At 40.8% G+C, this 18,738-nt stretch overlaps 1 protein-coding gene and 1 long non-coding RNA gene across 2 annotated transcripts; both read right to left on the bottom strand.

Annotated features, from left to right (window-relative positions):
* Positions 1 to 380: 380 nt before the first annotated feature.
* Positions 381 to 1,139, bottom strand: LOC145659886 (uncharacterized). Its single transcript, XR_014126042.1, has 3 exons — positions 954 to 1,139; positions 561 to 654; positions 381 to 469 (listed from the first exon to the last, which is right to left on the bottom strand). It is a non-coding gene; the product is annotated as an uncharacterized LOC145659886 (long non-coding RNA).
* Positions 1,140 to 7,245: 6,106 nt separating this feature from the next.
* On the bottom strand, positions 7,246 to 18,616 carry LOC145659829 (antigen WC1.1-like). The gene is made up of 20 exons (XM_081723140.1): positions 18,503 to 18,616; positions 17,700 to 18,008; positions 15,225 to 15,533; positions 14,773 to 15,087; positions 14,249 to 14,581; positions 13,680 to 14,009; positions 13,147 to 13,446; positions 12,919 to 12,990; positions 12,503 to 12,817; positions 12,243 to 12,302; positions 11,997 to 12,149; positions 11,772 to 11,870; positions 9,858 to 9,920; positions 9,323 to 9,388; positions 8,972 to 9,219; positions 8,755 to 8,815; positions 8,604 to 8,654; positions 8,431 to 8,484; positions 8,232 to 8,292; positions 7,246 to 7,615 (listed from the first exon to the last, which is right to left on the bottom strand). Exons 1-20 carry the CDS (start codon positions 18,558 to 18,560, stop codon positions 7,498 to 7,500), a joined length of 3,375 nt encoding a protein of 1,124 aa, XP_081579266.1. The 5' UTR covers positions 18,561 to 18,616; the 3' UTR covers positions 7,246 to 7,497.
* Positions 18,617 to 18,738: the final 122 nt, after the last annotated feature.

Genomic DNA, 18,738 nt, shown 5'->3' with positions numbered 1-18,738 from the left:
TTGATAGCTTCACAATCTTTCCCATTGCCACGGTAATTCTTCTTGCACATACAGTAATTCTGGAAAAAAACAGAAAGAATGACTGACAAGCTCAGCAAACAAAGAGGCTGAATGAATGTCTGGATGGATGGATGGATGGATGGATGGATGGATGGATGGATGGAACAATGGAGAGATGTACAAAGGACTGATGTAGAGTAGGCAAAAGTGGCTCTAAGGCAACATCCATGACACATTATGCTGTGCAAGTGCCCTTAGTCTAGAGTCTGTGCTGGACTGAGTGTCTGGGTTAAGCAGCAGCCCGTCTCACCTGTCCTGGGCCTACGTGGACGCATGACGCGTTGGGATGGCACCCGCCTCTAGAGGGCTCCGCACAGTTATTGACAGGCTGGCATTCATCTCCATCCTCTTTCCACCCCTTCAGACACTCACACCTGCGGGTGCCTGGTCCAGTTTTTATACACCTAGCCTGAGAGAGAGAGAACAAAGACATTCAGAAACACACACACGCACACACATGCGCACGCAGACCAACACACACAAATGCATTCTTGACCTACGTTGTTACTGCAGCCTCCGTTGGGAGGTGAAGTACACGGGTCGCTCTCCACACACAGGAATCCATTCCCTTTGAAACCCAGCTTACACACACACCTTGAACAAAGATACACAAGTAAAATGAAACACACATCTCCCTGACAGGAAAGATTCGTTCCTTCACATCTTCATACCATATGATGAAGTGAATAAAAAAAAACAGCCTTACTTCTATCTTAACCGAAACCAAACCTATTACAACCCTTGACTAAAAGAAGAAAAGAACTAGTTGCCTTTAAACATCACTACCAAGTCCCAGGGTGGAGCTTTCCCTCCTGCTTCTCCAACCACTCAAGTCGGTTAACGATAGTGGGGTTAAGGGCAGATTAAGGACGGGGCAAAGGCGGGGCACTCACATGAGCTCTCCTTCGCTGTAGACACAGTCAGCATGGGCGTGGCACGGCTGCTTGGGCCCGCAGGGCTGGGTGTGCTTATCACAGAGCTGCCCAGAGAAACCTGGCTTGCAGGAGCCTGACTTACACGTGCCGTGGGCTTCTGGGCGGTTGTCACACACGCCCTGCACACACCCGCAGGCTGGGGTACAGGAAAGAGAGCTTTGTTACTTGGTACAGAAACAGTGAACTGTACGTGTGACGTCAGAGGCCAGGACATAACTGCTTCTTAAAGTGTATTTATGTTCACTGTTCATGTTATGTGTGAGTGCCACCATTGTCTTATACGTTTGATGTCATTAAATGTTTCACAAAGTCGAGGGAGTATGTGCGTCCTGTTCTGCACCCTGCGGCACTCGGGCAAATGTTACACAGACAAAATTCTTTTTTCAGGTAATTACTAGTCTTCCAGTCTACAAAAAGTAGCCATAAGCTCCACCCACTTATATTTTGACACACACATTTAGGAGCACTAACTCCTAGGATTTTCACTAAAGCTACACACATCTGGTATCCAGACATTCACAAGAGTCTGAAGTTTAATAAATATCAAAAGATCTGGGGATTTCTATACTGTGTAGTTTGTACATGCCAATCAAATAAGTTGAACCCTTCAATGCAATGACACCAAACTTTACAGACATGTACCCCAAGTGGATATGGGGCAAGTCAACCATTTTGGTGCACCTGCTTAAATAGGGGGCGCTATCACAGGCAAGAAACTATCACACCTACTCAGATTGTCCAGCTAATGTGAAACTGGTACATAACATCTGTATGCATGTATGGAGTAGGACCTAAAACAGGGATACTATATCTCCAAAAAGGACTGATACCATCAGCCAATCAGCATTCAGTACAGATTTTACAGGCTAAGCATTGGTCAATCCACATCAAACTTGAATTGCATTGTCATGTATGCATTCTCTAAGACATAGTCAGGTTTCAAGGGAAATGGCCACTTGGGGGCACTATACTAAAAAATCTAGTATATCTCCTACATAGTTAAATTTGGCAACACAAACTTGGACTCAAATGAATCTTTGCAGAGTCCAAACAACTTTGCAATTGCAATGCTTTTCAAACATGTTTAGTTTTGACACATTCGTTAATAATATAAAATTTGCACTTAATCTTTAAAGTCTGAAACTAAATAATTATCAAATAATGTTGACTTTTTGACTATATGTGGCATTGATCAAAGGGGCACCATTATCATATCACTGAAATGCTATCATAGGTTGTCTGATTTTAACCAAAATGGAAATATATATTCACACTACCATTCTGAGGAAAATTGCAAAGTTTGAGGCTCTACATTGCAGAATTACCCATTTTGCTTATAATCGTCAGCCTTGTGTGTTCATACCTAAATAGGGAGAAGTCAGGAACAGCATGTCACTTCAACACAGAAATTTACAGACACACATGTAATCATAGTCTGATATTGCCTGCAAAGATTGAACCAATTATTACATCGGGAGACTCTACAGTACACAATTACCTATGTTGTTTTTAATCACTGGCCTTGGGCTTCAATACCTAAATGGATAGACGTGAGGAAAGGTTTGTCACATCAACACAGAATTCTACAGACACACATGTAATGATAGTCTGATGGTGCCTGCAAAGATTGTACCAGTTATGACATCAGGAGACTCTACAGTGCACAATTATCTACTCTGTGCTTTGGTTTGTCTCGTTGGATTATCATCTGGCTGGTTAAGGTAGGCTCTGAGTTAACTTACTTTTGTCTTAGATTCTGTGAAATTCAAGGCTTGTTGTCTAAACCTAGTTGTTAGTTGCTTGGTAGCGGTGATTACTCACTACAGGTGTGGTTTCACCCTGACCTTAGGTGTGAATTGAGGGGCGGGCTCAGCACTTATTGAACTGAGTTAAATTAGGACGACTCAACATCTGGAGAAGGTATGGTGGTGTTCTCACTCAGTTCATCTACATCTCACCTACAGGACTTCACAAACTCAGCTAAGTATCTTCTCATATTATCTCAATCCTTTATCTCATACATCCACAAATCAAACATTTGAAATGTGCTTCACAATTCCTGTCCACATATCCCACAGATCTCCTCGACACAATCATAGATGTCGCAATCTCAGTAATCTCAGCAACCTCACTGACTCACAACGCTTCACACCATCACATATCGTGGTGGCAGGAGGGCTCTGGAACTGCCAATCTGCTGTCCAGAAGGCTGCCTTCATCTCAGCATTAGCATCCCTCCACTTCCTACACTTCCTGGCTCTGACAGAAACATGGATCACCCCTGAGAACTCGGCGACTTCAGCTGCCCTGTCCATTGCCTTTTCATTTATGCATTCTCCAAGGTGTCTTGGCAGGGGTGGTGGCACAGGTTTACTAATGTCCCGAGAGTGGCGTTTCACTCCACTTTCCTTCTCCACACTTTCCATCTCCTCTTTTGAATTTCATGCCATTACAGTGTCTTTCCCCACCATACTTCTTATCATTGTCATCTACCGCCCTCCAGGTTCCCTAGATCACTTCATTGATGAGCTCGACATCCTTCTGAGTCATTTCCCCATTGAAGGAAATCCACTCATTCTCCTTGGAGACTTCAACCTTCCATCAGACAAGCTGCATTCCTCCTGCATCCTTCCGCTGTTGACAGTATTTGACCTCACCCTCAACCACTCTCTTCCGACTCACAAAGCGGGCAATGTTCTGGACCTGATCTTCACCCGTACCACCACAACATCAGACATCACAGTCACCCCCCTCCACCTCTCGGACCATGACTTTCTATCCTTCTCTCTCTCCCTTCCTTCTCTTTCCATCCAGTCCTCTTCAACATGTTCCTCCTTCCTCTGCCACAATCTGCACTCCATAACTCCCTCTTCCCTTACTTCTATTATTTTGTCCACCCTTCCTCACCCTGACTCTCTATCCTCTCTCTCTTTGGATAAAGTTACAAATCACTTTCATTTCTACACTCTCCTCATCAATGAATCTTCTGTGCCCTCTCTCCTCTAGACCCGCTAAGTCCTTCCCCCCTGGCTAACAGAAACACTTCGCTGCCACAGGAGAGAACTAGGGACTGCAGAGAGGAGGTGGAGGAAATCTCACATAGATTCAGATCTTAGCTTATACAAGTCTCTCCTTTCCAAGTTCTCACTGGAAGTAACTTCTGCAAAGTCATCCTACTACAGGGAGAAATTCGAATCATCATCATCATCTGATCCATGCAAGCTCTTCACTATTTTTTCTTCTCTCTTTAATCCCCCCTGCCCCATCCTCATCTCTAACTCTGGAAGATTTTATCACCTTCTTTGAGGAGAAGGTTGCAGCAATCCACCAGTCCTTTTCCTCTGTTCCCACTCCTCCAAATAATGTACATTCCTCAACATCCAACTCTCTGACTTCTTTTTCTCTTCTCTCCACAGATGAAATTCTTCAACTCCTGACTTCCAGCAATCTGACTACATGTCTGCTGGATCTGATTCCTTCTGCTCTGTTCCAGACAATCGCAAGAGATCTGCTTCCTTTCATCTCTGTCATCCTCAACAACTCCTTATCTTCTGGATACATGCCTACTGCATTCAAAACCGCCAGGGTGGTACCAATCCTCAAGAAGGCCACACTTGACAGCTCCAGCGTTACCAACTACAGATCAGTATTACTTCTTTCTTTCCTCTCAAAAGCCCTTGAACGAGCAGTTTATAATCAATTGGCTCTTTTTCTCACCCAGAACCAGCTGCATGATCCCAATCAGTCTGGCGACAAACCAGCACATTCTACAGAAACGGCCCTCGTAGCGGTGACTGAGAAACTTCATGCCGCTAAAGCTGCCAAACAGTCATCTGTTTTGATTCTTCTAGACCTTTCAACAGCCTTTAACACAGTAAACCACATCATTCTTCTCTCTGTTCTTTCCAGGCTTGGTATGACTGGCTCTGCTTGGAGATGGTTTCAGTCCTATCTGGATGGACGGTCCTATCAGGTGACATGAAGAGGATCCATGTCCAAACCATGCACAATGAGCACAATGAGCATGGACAACGAGAACTAACCAGAAACCATGAAAGACAACCTTACCAAAACAAAGAGAGAAAGCTACAATGACCGACAACCAAGAGATGTAGGAACGGGGTTTACATGGGACTACAATCAGGGACAAACTAGGAAGAGCTGGACACAAAGGGGAGGAGACATGGAACCATGGAGACGAAAACTGGAAAACCCGGAAGTGACTATGTTGCCATGAAAATGGGGAACGCTCAGGTCTGCGAACATTTTTATTTTTATATTTTTTTGTTTGGCTCCCATCAGACATCAGACAAACCTAGACATCATGAAATAGCAGAGTGTCTCCCTGCACAAAGGCAGTAGAACCTTATACAGTTACACTAGTGGTATAATGAACTATTAGATTTTGAATACATGTTGAATACATGTGCATTTGTGAAGACCAGCTGCATGGTGGGGTTGGTTGTCACACAGCATATGGCTGGTTGTCATGGTGAAATTATATTAGATCTTTAATAAATGACTGTATAAAAAAGAATAACAGATTTTACCAAAATGTCATTCTCATTAAAGAGAAATGAATGAAAAATGTAGCAAATATTTCTGTGAATAAATATCCATAGAACTAAATCTAAAACTGTTCAGTTCACTTAATGTAATGCTTCGAGTAGAATATTTACAGTTATATCAAACTGTTTGATTGATATTTGCACCATAAATTCAAGGAACATGAACACACCTTGATTGACATGGTACGTGCCATCATCGTCATCATGAGTGTGACAACCACCACCACAAAGGAAGTTACACTAAAGGGCATGTTAAGGACGTCAACATTTGAGGAAACAGTTCAAACTAATAATTGGTACTACAATACTTTCCCCACGGTTTTTAGTGAAAAAGTTGATTTCAAGGTATTTTAGTTTCCTCTCAATACATGATTCCAAAAATCAGACTTTATGGTATGGAAAATCACAAAACTGATCTTACATCAGGTCTCTTCAGGTCAGAGAGAGGGAAATATGGAAACTGGCTTCTGCCCTCAAATCTGAACATTTCAGTGTCAATACTTCTATAGATATACCCACAGTTTACAGAATATGAGTAATGGGCCAACCAACCCAGGTGACAACCAACCCTGATCTCCTCTATGCAGATAAATTAGAAAAAAATGATGTGCTTGTAATGAGTCAAGAATACTTTTGAAAAAAAAAAATTTGATACTTTTTCAGACTTGCCCTACATGATTATAAACACATTTAAGTAATAATCTTTCCGCAACAATCATACATAATTTGTCTATACAAAAAAACAAAAACAAACAAAAAGGTTAGGAGGTGGGTCAAACATCTCCGTATTGAAACACAGCTCACTGCAACCTCTGCACACCAAAGACTTTCTGCTGCCAAAAATATTCATTCAGTTCTTGGAGGAAACTAATTTGATGACTGGACTACCTAATGCCAATCGCTAAGCTCTTCCACTTCATATAGTGTAGCATGTCTTTGGTTGCCTTTAATTACCCTTAATATTAGCCAAGACCTTAGAATATTATGTTATGATAAATGAAGTCAGTTATTAAGTCTTTACATTTTGATTAAATACTGTCACGGACCTCCCCACCCCCCACGCCTTTGTACTGAGCACGCGCCTGCACGTGGTTAGTCTGCTAATGTCTGCGTGCACTTACACCGCTGTGGGACGCTGCTTCGCTGGCGGTTATTGATCACGTTCACGATGGTCATGTTGTCTGTGTTAATGTTCACATCGGTAATGTTAGTCGTTGTGTGTTCATGTTCACTGTTTACGTTATATGTGAGTGCCGTTGTGTTTTTCGTATGTTAATAAATGTAACTTTTGTGCCATTAACAAAACTCTCCCATTTATCTTAAACTCAGAAACTGCATAGCTCACCGAATTCTGAAATGTGTGAAAGTGTAGATGAAGAAAAAAAGTAGGATTACATAAAATACTACAGAATATCACAGAAGTTGTAAAATTCATTTTTAGAAACTACTGAATGCCTTTAAGGTGTAATTTCCTCGCTAAAAATATAGGTTGTAAAACGTTAAATGTTTTATTTCATGTGTATTTTTGTGATGCGACTCCTAAGTAGTACAGATTAAAAAGGAATAAGGAGCCTTTTACAATAAATGTTTTATTTAGTCTATTTGTTTATTTGTTAATTTACTAGGCTGCTAAGATGTTGAGAATTGAAAATGTAAGTTTAGGCCTCTAATAGTATTCAGAATGATTAAATGTGGAGATCTTGCAAAAGATGACGTGTTTATTTCAATAGAAGAACAAGAGAGATAGATGAGATAAAGCTTTTCAGCTTTGATTATGTACTACATATTACCATTTTTAAAAATGGTGAGAAACAATTGGTGACGCTTGGCTGCGAAAGAAACTTTGGTATTTTTATACCTGGGTGTGATTCCAGCTGAAAGCTGAAATAAACAATGTGGTATAAAATGTTACATATTGTGCAAAATGCTAGAAATCATTTTTTGAGTTTGAAGTAGTTCAAATGTAATTTCCTGAGGAAAGGCACTTGGTGTGGTCTCTTCGTCATGTGATTCATCTCTTTCTGAGGCTCCTCCTTCATGTCCTCATAGTCTGTAAAAAGAGTACGTTGAAATATTTTTAAAATCTTAAAATAGCTTAAAATATTTTATTTTTGTATTAAATAAGCTTGTTAAATGTTAATGAGTGAGTAAAACAAATTGCCTCAGTGTTTGTCTAATCACCACTACAGTGCTAAGAAATTCCATGATTTCCAAGAAATATATGAAGATGTACAAATACTGTGCCTTAAATAAAATATCTTAAGAATAAAATGTAGCCTATTATCATTTATGACAACCAGCTCTGTCTTAGTTTTAAGCCTTTGCATGATTCAAGGTACCAGACACATCATTTGTAGCTCACACTTAGACAGACGCAGCATTTGTAGGACACAGTTAGACAGATGTAGATGGCACTGAACTCCAGTACTGTCTCAATCGTCTCCACTTGTATAAATATGGGTACACTTGTTATATAAGTGAAGGGAGACTGTAGTTGATATATAAATAGGAGCCCTCTGTCATGCATCAACATTATTACATTTCCATCTCATGTCATCACTAATGTGACCATGTTTTCACTGTGCTGCCTGTGTTCTTGATTTGACACACCGACTCCACCATACAGGTGGAATGTAGTGGAGGACACAACAAGGGAAGCCACTCAACATTTACACCTCCTACGTCCTGTCCAGCAGTGATGATGTCATCACTGTTCTCTGGTGTGTCCACTACACCAACATGCAAAGATCAATTATGATGTTAAAATATAACGACTATATATAATGTTTTATAATATAAATATATATTTACAGCATTACAGTCTATACATTTAAAAACAAAAAAAAACAACAACAAAAAAAACTTACTTTCTGTAAAATTTGGGTTTGTTGCAGCATCATTACAGTCTTCTGGTGTGGCCACTATACCAACAGGAGAAGACATATTATACTGATATCAATAAAATATGTTTTACATTACAACCTATTGTTCTGATTCAGTGCTTGCATTTGACATAAATGGCCTTGTATTAAAATCTTACTTGCTGTAATGTTTGGGTTTGGTCCAGTGGTAATAACATCATCATAATTCTCTGTAGACGAGATATAGAGGAAAATACCAGTACATTAGCATTTATTTTATTAACTGCTTTTATGTATGAGGCTACAATCTTGTAACAATACTAGTCATACCTTTCACAACAGCAGCGTTCTGATCATCAGTAATGACATCATCATAATTCTCAGATACGTCCTCTACACCAAAACACAGATGTACCGAGACACACAGATGTTACTGAGCTGGCAGCTCTTAAAACATAGAAAAGCTCCATAATAGTAGCACAGGCATCATTCATTTACAGATTATTTAATGATTCTCTTCTTTTTTATTGATTTATTTCTTTGGTTATTTATTAATTTTTATTTTATTTGTGATCTCAGTTTTTAATGATGACTGAATATAAAAGTGCTCCCCATACAAATTCAGACTTGTATTCACACCAAACAAATGAACAGTTATGGGTTTGTAGTAAGAATGTTTGTTCTGTCTGACAGACAATCCCCAATACAGAACCACACCTGCTACAATATCAGGGCTGGGTCCAGCAGTGATGACATCATCGTAGTTCTCTGGTATGTCCTGTCTTTCTATGTCACCTAAGTTCAATAAAAGCAGACTGTCTTTAAAACAGTCCAGCCATCTTTTCATAGTTTGGTTTAAGGAAGTAGAATCACATGATCAGTTAATAAAGGAACTCACTTATGAGGTCACCGATGGTGGTGACATCATCGTAATACTCAGGCTGGTCCACAGTCACAGACTTTTCTGGAAAAAGATGATAACTTTGTTTTTTACACAACTTAAAACAAACTATGGAAATGAGAATGATGTACAAACTGTAATTCTCTGATATGTCTTTTGTAAACTACTGCATGTGACTCTTGTTAGAATATGGGGGAAGCACTTCTGCAAAACATCTTCTGATCTACAGATGAATAAAATGTTTAACCAGTGCAGTAAATCAGACTCTGATACAAAGAAGCTCTCATTCATTTAACAAAGAAGAACACACACTACCAAATAGACTCATATGAAACAAAGTGGAAATCTAAAAGAACAAATAAATATTTCATGCTAGTTAAAATTTTACATTTTCTGTAACCATTCATGACAGAATATTATAAATAAGGTTCAGCTAGGTGAGTTTTAATAATAAATTATTTTATTGCTTATCCATCATTCTAATATTTCTAAATGGATCCAATTTGACACACACATGCAGTGGCCCTGTTACCTGAGACAAACTCCTGATCCACATCCTCATATCCTGAATGCTGGGATTCAGAAAGGACACTTCCTGTTAGAGGAGAGCAGAACAGTCATGTGACAGGTACAGAACACCAAATCAACCACAAACTGACTCATGTGGTCATAATCAACTGGGCTGGATACAGGAAGATGAAAATAATAACACTGCAGCCAGTAGAGGGCAGCCTAAGACCCCACACACCAGAAGACACACACACACACACACACAACCACACACAGCCAAACTTACCTGCATAATAGAAATTTGGGGACACTGCTTTCCAGGGTGTACAGAGATGTATAGAGTGTATAGAGGCTACATAGAGTGTATAGAGGCTACACAAACAACCCTCTTTCATACTCTCTCTCTCTCTCTCTGACTCTCTCTCTCTGACTCTCTCTCTCTGACTCTCTCTCTCTGACTCTCTTCCTGCACACACCTGCTGCTCTGTGGTTTTCTCATCCTGTACCTAAACTAAAGGTGTACAGGAATAACATAGTTGAGCTTCCCCTGCCTAATAGATGATTATCAGCAGAATTACCACACTCCTCACATGCAATCAAAGACACATTTACTCTAATACACATTCACCACTCACTTTCATGACAGTCTCTCATTATTTTAAATTATTTTCTTATTATTTGTGCAGCTCAGAAAAACCAGGAAGCATTTGGAAAAACAAACACACACACACCCTCTCTCTCTTCTCTTTTCTTATGTCTCTCACACAAAAATAATTGCAGGCACAGACACTCTCTCACACACATACACACACACACGCACACACGCACACACAAGCATGTACACATTTTATCTCCCACAACTTTGTAAGCCTTTACACACAAGCTCTCTCTGTCTCACACACACACACACACACACACACACACACACACACACACACACACACACACACACTTTCTCTCACTTACACACTCTCTCACTCCCTCTGCCCCCTTTCTCTCTCTCTCTCTCTCTCTCTCTCTCTCTCTACGCACACACCTGCTGCTCTGTGGTTTTCTCATCCTGTTCCTAAACTAGAGGTGTACAGGAATAATATAGTTGAGTTTCCCCTGCCTAATAGATGATTATCAGCAGAATTACCACACTCCTCACATGCAGCCAAAGACACATTTACTCTAATACACATTCAACGCTCTTTTCACCCACTGGCTCCTATTATTTTACATTATTTTATTACTATTTGTACACCTGAGAAGAATTCCAAAGCATCTGGAAAATCAAACTCTCTCTCTCTCTCTCTCTCTCTCTCTCTCTCTCTCTCTCTCTCTCTCTCTCTGTCTCTCTCTCCCTCTCTCTCATTGTTTTATATGTAACGTTGGGAGGCAGAGGCAGGATGCCGAGGTGAGCCGTTGTTGTGATGAACACAGACATTTAACGCACACAGCAAATAAAACAAAACCCAAACACAAAGAAAACTAAGTGATAACAGGACAAACAAATGGTTAAACAAGAGGTTAAACAAGGGATCAAGCAAGGGGTCAAACACCGACAAAAGACATACTTAAAACAGAGCCTTAAATACGCACACTATCAAGAAAGATAATGACAGACAATGACAGATAGTGACATAACCGATTAATGAGGTCGGGGCATGGTGATGAAGACACACACACACACACACACTCACACAAACACTCACACACACACGAACTTGGGGAGGACTTGTGGAGGAGGGGGCTGTGCCGTTACATTATATAATTTTCTTATTTGCGCTCCACAACAAAATTACAAATAATTTTGGAAATTAAATATTATTTTGATCACTGGGCATGCATTCAGATGTGTTTGGTTATTCGATTATTTGGAAGAAACCTCTCAATTATAATATAAATATAATTCAGTTAGTCTCAGTTTGAAGACTTCACAAATATCACCCACCCCTTCGAGTGGAGACACGGGTTCTTTTATTGATGTATCTGTGGTTGATTTCCTCATAGACTGCCTCAGGCAGAGTCTTACGCCTCCTCTTAGAGATCACTGGGTGGAGACAGACAGAAATATGGTGTCACTTCAGTGTAACAGAAGACAGACAGACTCAAGGACTAATGATGTTCAGAGAATATCCAGAAACTGGACTGAAGATGATGTGTGAATGTGTCCCACCTCTCCTGAGCACTCTGTTCTGGTAAACCAGCCCAGAGAGAAGCACTAAGGCCAGGAAGAGCAGCACTCCCAGTACCATCAGGACCACTGTAGGGGTGGTGCACGGAACAGCTGCTGATCTAGTTTGTAGAGGACTGGTTGTCTTCTGAGCATCTGGAAAGAAAAATATACACCAACAACTCTGAAGAACAAGCAATAATGTTTCCACAGTCACTTATGAAAATGACTAAGAGACAAAGTGTGAACCTGTAATGGTGGAGGTGCTTGTGGTTGTTCTGGGTGCAGTAGTAGGAGACACATAAGGGTCTGTCAATATAAAAGCAGAACACCCAGACATTCAAAATACATATTCATGTTCTCCAAGAAGATAAACAGAAATTAAGCACTAACCGATTTAACTCTCATTAGCCAAAATGACAATGAAAATAACCTTTTGCAGATTATCAACGGGAGAAAAGACTTTTGCATGGAACTTGAAACAACAGAATCAAGCAAAATCCTCTGACCTGCACAGGTGACTCCAGCATCCTCTTTGTGGGAGCAGTCAGTGTGTTTCTTCAGAGAATAACTGCAGTCCCTCAGGTGAATCTCATCCCCTCTGCACTTCACTCTGTTCAGCCAGATCACGCCTTCACCAGCACCAAAGGCAGCACTCCCATCAGCCCTCAGTGCCTTCCCACAGCCCAGCTGTCTGCAGACCACCTCAGCATCCCTGATGTCCCACTGATCATCACAGATGGAGCCCCACGCAGCGTTATGGTAAACCTCCAGCCTCCCAGAGCAGCTTCTCTCTGCTCCCCTCAGCCTGAGAGGCATGTGATCTACATCACACACACACACAAGCGAATAGGCATGGCAACAGTAATTAATGGCCTAATCATGCCAAAAACACATTGACTTTATGGTCAATTTATTTCCTTACTTGAGCACTGTCTCTGGTAGGAAGATGAGGAGCACTTCAGATGGCTTCGCTGCACCTGAATATTTTCCTTTCCTGCAGTTGTGATAAGGTACTTCATTAATCATTGCGCTGTTATACTTAAAGCTTTGAATTTCCAGTGGTATTCAGTGTTGTTGCTATTTCAACCAGTTTAATATTTTCTGTGCAAAGACATCAGTTGATTTCAAATCAATGAAAGGTTGCCCCTACCTGTGCAGGTAATGTGAGCCACACGTGAACTGCATGTTTCTTTCCCCCAGGAGGAAGATGGGCAGTGCCACAGAGTGGAGTCATGTTTCCTGCATTTCAGATCATCCAGCCAGTCAGGAGATGATTCCACTCTTGATTTGTTACTATTCTCACTGCCAGATGTTCCACAGTTCAGCTCTTGACAGATTAAAGTTGCTGTTTCTTCATCTATTCTATTTTCACACACATTTCCACAGGTTCCGTTGTAGAACACTTCCAGATTTCCTTCACAGCCCTCTGTAAGTCTGATCTCTTTAAACTCTGAGGGCAGAAGGAGAGTTTATGAAAAGGTCTAAAGTTTAAATAACACTTGTTTAAACTTAGTGTTTTGTATGTTATAGGAATTGTTAATGTAATTCAATTTTATATATTTTCTGTTACCACAAGAAGCTATACAAGCATTACTGCATGTAAAAACTAGTGTACATACTGAATAACTATTAACTACAAAGGGTGGAAACACATCAATAACTGCAGTAGTCAGCACACTTTACCTGAACACACCACTCCTACATCCTCTTGATGTCCACACTCATCTTCTCCACAGAGTTGATACCTGCAGTTCCACATGGACGTCTCGTTCCCTTCACACTGCACCTCATTCAGCCATATGGACCCAGTTCCAGGACCAAACCAGGCTGGTACGTGGGCACTGAGGGCCACTCCACACTGCAGCTGCCTGCACACCACCTGAGCATCCTCAAAATCCCATAAGTCATCACACACTGTCCCCCAAGAGCCATTGTGGAAAACCTCCAGCCTTCCTGCACAGTCTCCCCCAGAACCAACCAGTCTGATGGAGCTGTGGCCTGAGTTAAACACACCTAAACACACACACACACACACACACACACACACACACACGCACAGACAGAACACTGTATATACGTACACAATCACGCAATTGAATGTCCAGGATAGTTCCGAAAGTTTAACCTTTGCAGTTTTGTTAATTGTTTTACTTAAATAATGTTTTACCAAAATCATTATTTTTGATACTAAGAGATAAATGTCATAAATCATCACACAATAAGGACCCATTTTAGGTCAATGTAACACATACCAGAGCAGGTGATTGACAGCTGTTCCCTGGAGCTGCAGGAGAGGTTGAGCAGTTTTGCACTGCTGCAGTTCCCCAGATGAGCTTCACTCCCAGAACAACTGAAACCCGTCACACACATGTGGCTGTGTTGATCAGGACTGGATGGAGAGGAGCTGGAGAAGTTCAGCACAGAGCCACAGCCCAGCTGTCTGCAGACCACAGAGGCCTCAGACACACTCCAGGAATCCAGGAGAACTCTCCTCCAGTCCTGACTGAAGTAAACCTCAACCTGCCCCTCACACTCCCTCCCTCCAGACAACTGCACTCGCCCCTCATGAAAGACCTGAGAGGAACCTGAATGGGAATATAATTAAATCTGAAAATTAAAAAGGTTTTTATTTTAGCATGCAAAATATATTTAATGTTTTAAAACTTCAGTACCTGAATGGGAATATAATTAAACATGGAAATTAATTAGCTATTTTTTTAGCATGCAAAACATCACTAATTTCACTAACGTGGTGTACATGAGTGGAAGAGCATACCACTGCAGATGACTCCAGCATCCTGTTCATGAGAATATGCTGTTCGACTCCATGATGAGATGAGACATTCTGACAGGTGTGTCTCATTCCCATGACAATCAAACACATCAGCCCAGATGTGGCCACTCCCCTCCCCAAACCAGTCTGCCCCCAACACAGCCACAGCACTCCCACACTTCAACTGTCCACAGAGGACACTGGCAGCTCTCATATCCCAGCTATCACCACAAACTGAGCCCCAGTCACTGAGGTACTGAAGCTCCACTCGACCAGAACAGGAGTCCCAGCCGTTCACCAGACGCGCCGCTGTGTAACCTGAACAAACATCTGACATCTTACGGCAACAGCACTTGCATTCATATTTAATGCCATTATACGTGTATGCAAATGGACAGCAAGCTATATTATGGGTATGTAAATAGCAAGAATAAAGATAAATATTGACAAATAACCTGAACATATCAGTCCCACATCTTTGTCATGGGAACAGTTTTTGGGTGAAGATGTTGTTGGACAGAAGTAAATCTGAGATTCGTTGCCTCTACACTGAAGCTCCTTTGGCCACACCTTGCCCTCCCCTCTGCCAAAAGCAGCTGCTCCCAGCACCTCCACAGGAAGCCCACAGTCCAGCTGTCTACACACAACCTCTGCATCCTGCTGGTCAAAGTCAGCATCACACACTGTGGTCCAGGTCCCTTTATGAAGTACCTCCACTCTCCCAGAGCACAGGTGAGGACCGTCGGTAAGTCTGGTGTTCTGACCTGTGCATTGAAATTGTTTTAATAATAATTACACTAAACACAGTATAAAACCATCTAAATTATTTCTTGTAATGATAGAATTAGTAATAAATTGATGTTGATTTACATTTACATATACAGTATTTGGCAGACACTCTTATCCACAGCGACTTACAAATGTGCTTTGACATTTACTCATAGAATATATCTTAGTAGAGTAGGTTACAGTCCAAGATACTAATGAGCTAGAATACTGCTGAAGTACAACAACAGTACAACAACTTCTAGGTTGATGCCTAGAAGTGCAAAACATGCATAAGCTCAGACAATAATATGTGCAATAACAAACAATACCCTACAACAAGTAATAGCGTTTCAGTTACTCAACATGGCTGCAGGATCAATGGTCATTTAAATATTGCATAAATAGTTGGGTTTTCAGTCTGCATTTGAAGACTGCAAGGGACTCTGCTGTCCGGACAGCCAGGGGAAGTTTTCAATCTTGTGGGAGCCAGGGAAAAGAATAATCTTGATGCTTGTCTTCCATGAGAATTGGAGCATTGTATTTCAAGCCGAGCAATACATGAAGTTTGAAGTACTGAAGGTACGGATCGGGCTTTGACCATTGACATCATTTATGGAGGGGCTGGTCCATTTTTGGCAATGTAAGCGAGCATCAAAGTTTTAAATCTGATGTGGGCAACTACTGGAAGTCATTGAAGGAAATGCAGGAGTGGAGTGATATGTGTGGACTTCAGAAGATTGAAGACCAGTCGTGCTGCTGCATTCTGGACAAGTTTATAATGAATGTACAGTCCAACTCTCAACAAACATCTGTAACTTGCTGGTCAAAAGTCTTTAAACACCTTTTAAGTCCTGAAACACCTTTACTATTTCAAGGCACTGGTGAGGACCATTTGTACAAATGAACGCACACGCACTAAAATACTGTACAATGATCAGATATTCCTATAGGGTGAAACTACTCTCCCAGAGACCTGGTGCAGGTCATTAGTTAAGACTGGGATTGAAATCTATGTATTATAATGATCTAAACCACATGAACAACAAAAGGAATAATTAAAACCCTGTTAAAAGGTTCTTTATAAATATCTATTGTGATGTAGCCTCCCTGCTGTAGCCTGTGTCATTCAGCGGTGGCTCTGCATGTGGCATTTATTTTTGTTATTCTTGTCTTACATGTGTCTTTGTTTTATTTGTACCATTCCTCCCTCAGGTATTGTGTGTTCCCTCATTCGCCAGACCACCTGGAGGCTGTTATGTAATTATTTTACACCTTATTTAAGATTGTTCTGTTTGCAATAGTTGTTATCGGTCATTGTATGTTACGCTGGCTTCTTTTTTTTTTTAGTTAGTGCACTTTTATGTTCGGTTTTGTTACTTTCATTAAACGTTTCTTTGCATGTGACATCTTTATAAATTCAAAGTGAACACACCGATTTAAGAAATGATTAATTTTACAGAATTCAAATTCTGTTTTATGGTTTCATCAAAACAACGTAAACAATGTTGCTATGCCCCAGGTCTCTCCATGAAGCATCCCCACTCTCTCAGAGCACAGGTGAGGACTGTCTGTAAATCTGGACATCCTGTGAGCTGTGCATTTAAATAATTTGAATAACTGCACTGATCAGTGCAAGAAGTGACATATTTCACTAATTCCTGAATAAGAATAAAGTGTGATAAGTTCTCAGTGGAATGGTCTCAATAATGCTTGGACAATCTGCCTTCGGTAACTGTCTTACAAAGTCTGTAGATCCTTCTCTCTGAGTATAGTTTCCCTTCTGGTTACTGAATGTCTAAGAATAGCAGCTCTCTCTCTCTCTCTCTCTCTCTCTCTCTCTCTCTCTCTCTCTCTCTCTCTCTCTCTCTCTTTCCCAGCCAGTCTTCTATTTTCTCTTTAATCTTTCACTCTTGCCTTGGAGCTGCAGTGGTGAGAAATATTCTCTGTTAGAAATATTTGGCTCATTCCTGGCTAATAATTGTATGAGAAACTAAAAATGTGAGCCAAAAGTGTTTTAATGTTGATTAAATGTAAGACTCAAGTGAAAAATTCTGAAAAGCTAATTTAAAATAAAATTAGTATGATAAAGATATGTTTTATATTTGATATGATAATTAGCAATATTTGATATGATATTTTTGTATGTATTTTTTAAATCTTACCTGAGCACTTTACTCCAGCATCTTCATCATGCTCACAGTAATGTTCCCCCCACCCTGCTGATCTACAGTTCTTCAGTGTAGACTCTGATCCACTACAGTCCACATCATCCATCCAGATTGGTCCTGATCCTTCTCCAAAGTGAGCATCATGCAGTACATCTACAGCCTCCCCACAGTCCACTTCTCTACACACCACTGCAGCATCTCTCATATCCCAGTCATCATCACACACTGTTCCCCACTGTCCTTCATGAAGAACCTCCACTCTCCCAGCACAGCGACCACCACCATCCACCAGCCTCACACTGTCTGTTAAAGGAGACAGAAGTGTGTGAGTGTGTGTGTGTGTGTGTGTGTGTGTGTGTGTGTGTGTGTGTGTGTGTGTGTGTGTGTGAGAAAGAGAGAGAGAGAGAGAGATCTAACTACAACTCAATGTTAAATTAACATTCAATGTTAAATTAAAATGCTAACAGATTTCAAATGAAACATGTAAAGAGCTGAGACAAAATAAAATAAAGAATCAAATAAGAATGAAAAATATAAAAGTGCATTTTAATTATGAAAATTATGAAAACATTTTAAATTAAATTAAAAAATGCTGTTGAAGTTGAAAACTTGTTTAGTTTTTTTTGGGTACAGACTTAAAATTATCTGGTGTCAGGGCTTGTCTAACACACTGTTCCATTTAAGAACAGTATAATAGCTAAATGCTGCCTCTCCATGATTAGTCTTTACCTTGGGCAGCACTAACTGACTAGTTCCTACTGATCTGAGAATGTTTGTATAATTGAGTGCGTACTTACCGGCAGTAGTGAGTGAGACTGTGGACATCAGAAGAATTAAAGTCAGACAGCTGTCCATCTCCCTCTGCCCTGCACACACTCTGTTCAACTCAGCAGGCAACACAAGCTTCACCTCCAGTACCCCAGAGAGACTGAAGGAACTGTGTCCCCTCAGCCCCCTATAGAGAGAGAGAGAGAGAGAGAGAGAGAGAGAGAGAGAGAGAGAGAGCTCCTCACAGCTGCCAATCACAATCACT

The sequence above is a fragment of the Electrophorus electricus genome, chromosome 11 (assembly GCF_041902795.1).
Source record: "Electrophorus electricus isolate QZ-2024a chromosome 11, ASM4190279v1, whole genome shotgun sequence".
NCBI lineage: Eukaryota > Metazoa > Chordata > Actinopteri > Gymnotiformes > Gymnotidae > Electrophorus > Electrophorus electricus.
Note: the sequence above shows the minus strand (reverse complement) of the source record. Positions and strands in the feature narration are given on the sequence as shown.

Excerpts from the sequence above, each read along its gene's own strand:
- LOC145659829 (XM_081723140.1), bottom strand. The coding sequence starts at position 18,560 with ATGGACAGCTGTCTGACTTTAATTCTTCTGATGTCCACAGTCTCACTC. Across the intron at positions 15,088-15,224 it reads TGTGGGACTGATATGTTCAG|GTTACACAGCGGCGCGTCTG; the intron begins GTTATTTGTCAA and ends ATGTTTGTTCAG. Across the intron at positions 8,816-8,971 it reads ATAAAATAAAAATTAATAAA|GACGTATCTGAGAATTATGA; the intron begins TAACCAAAGAAA and ends TTTGGTGTAGAG.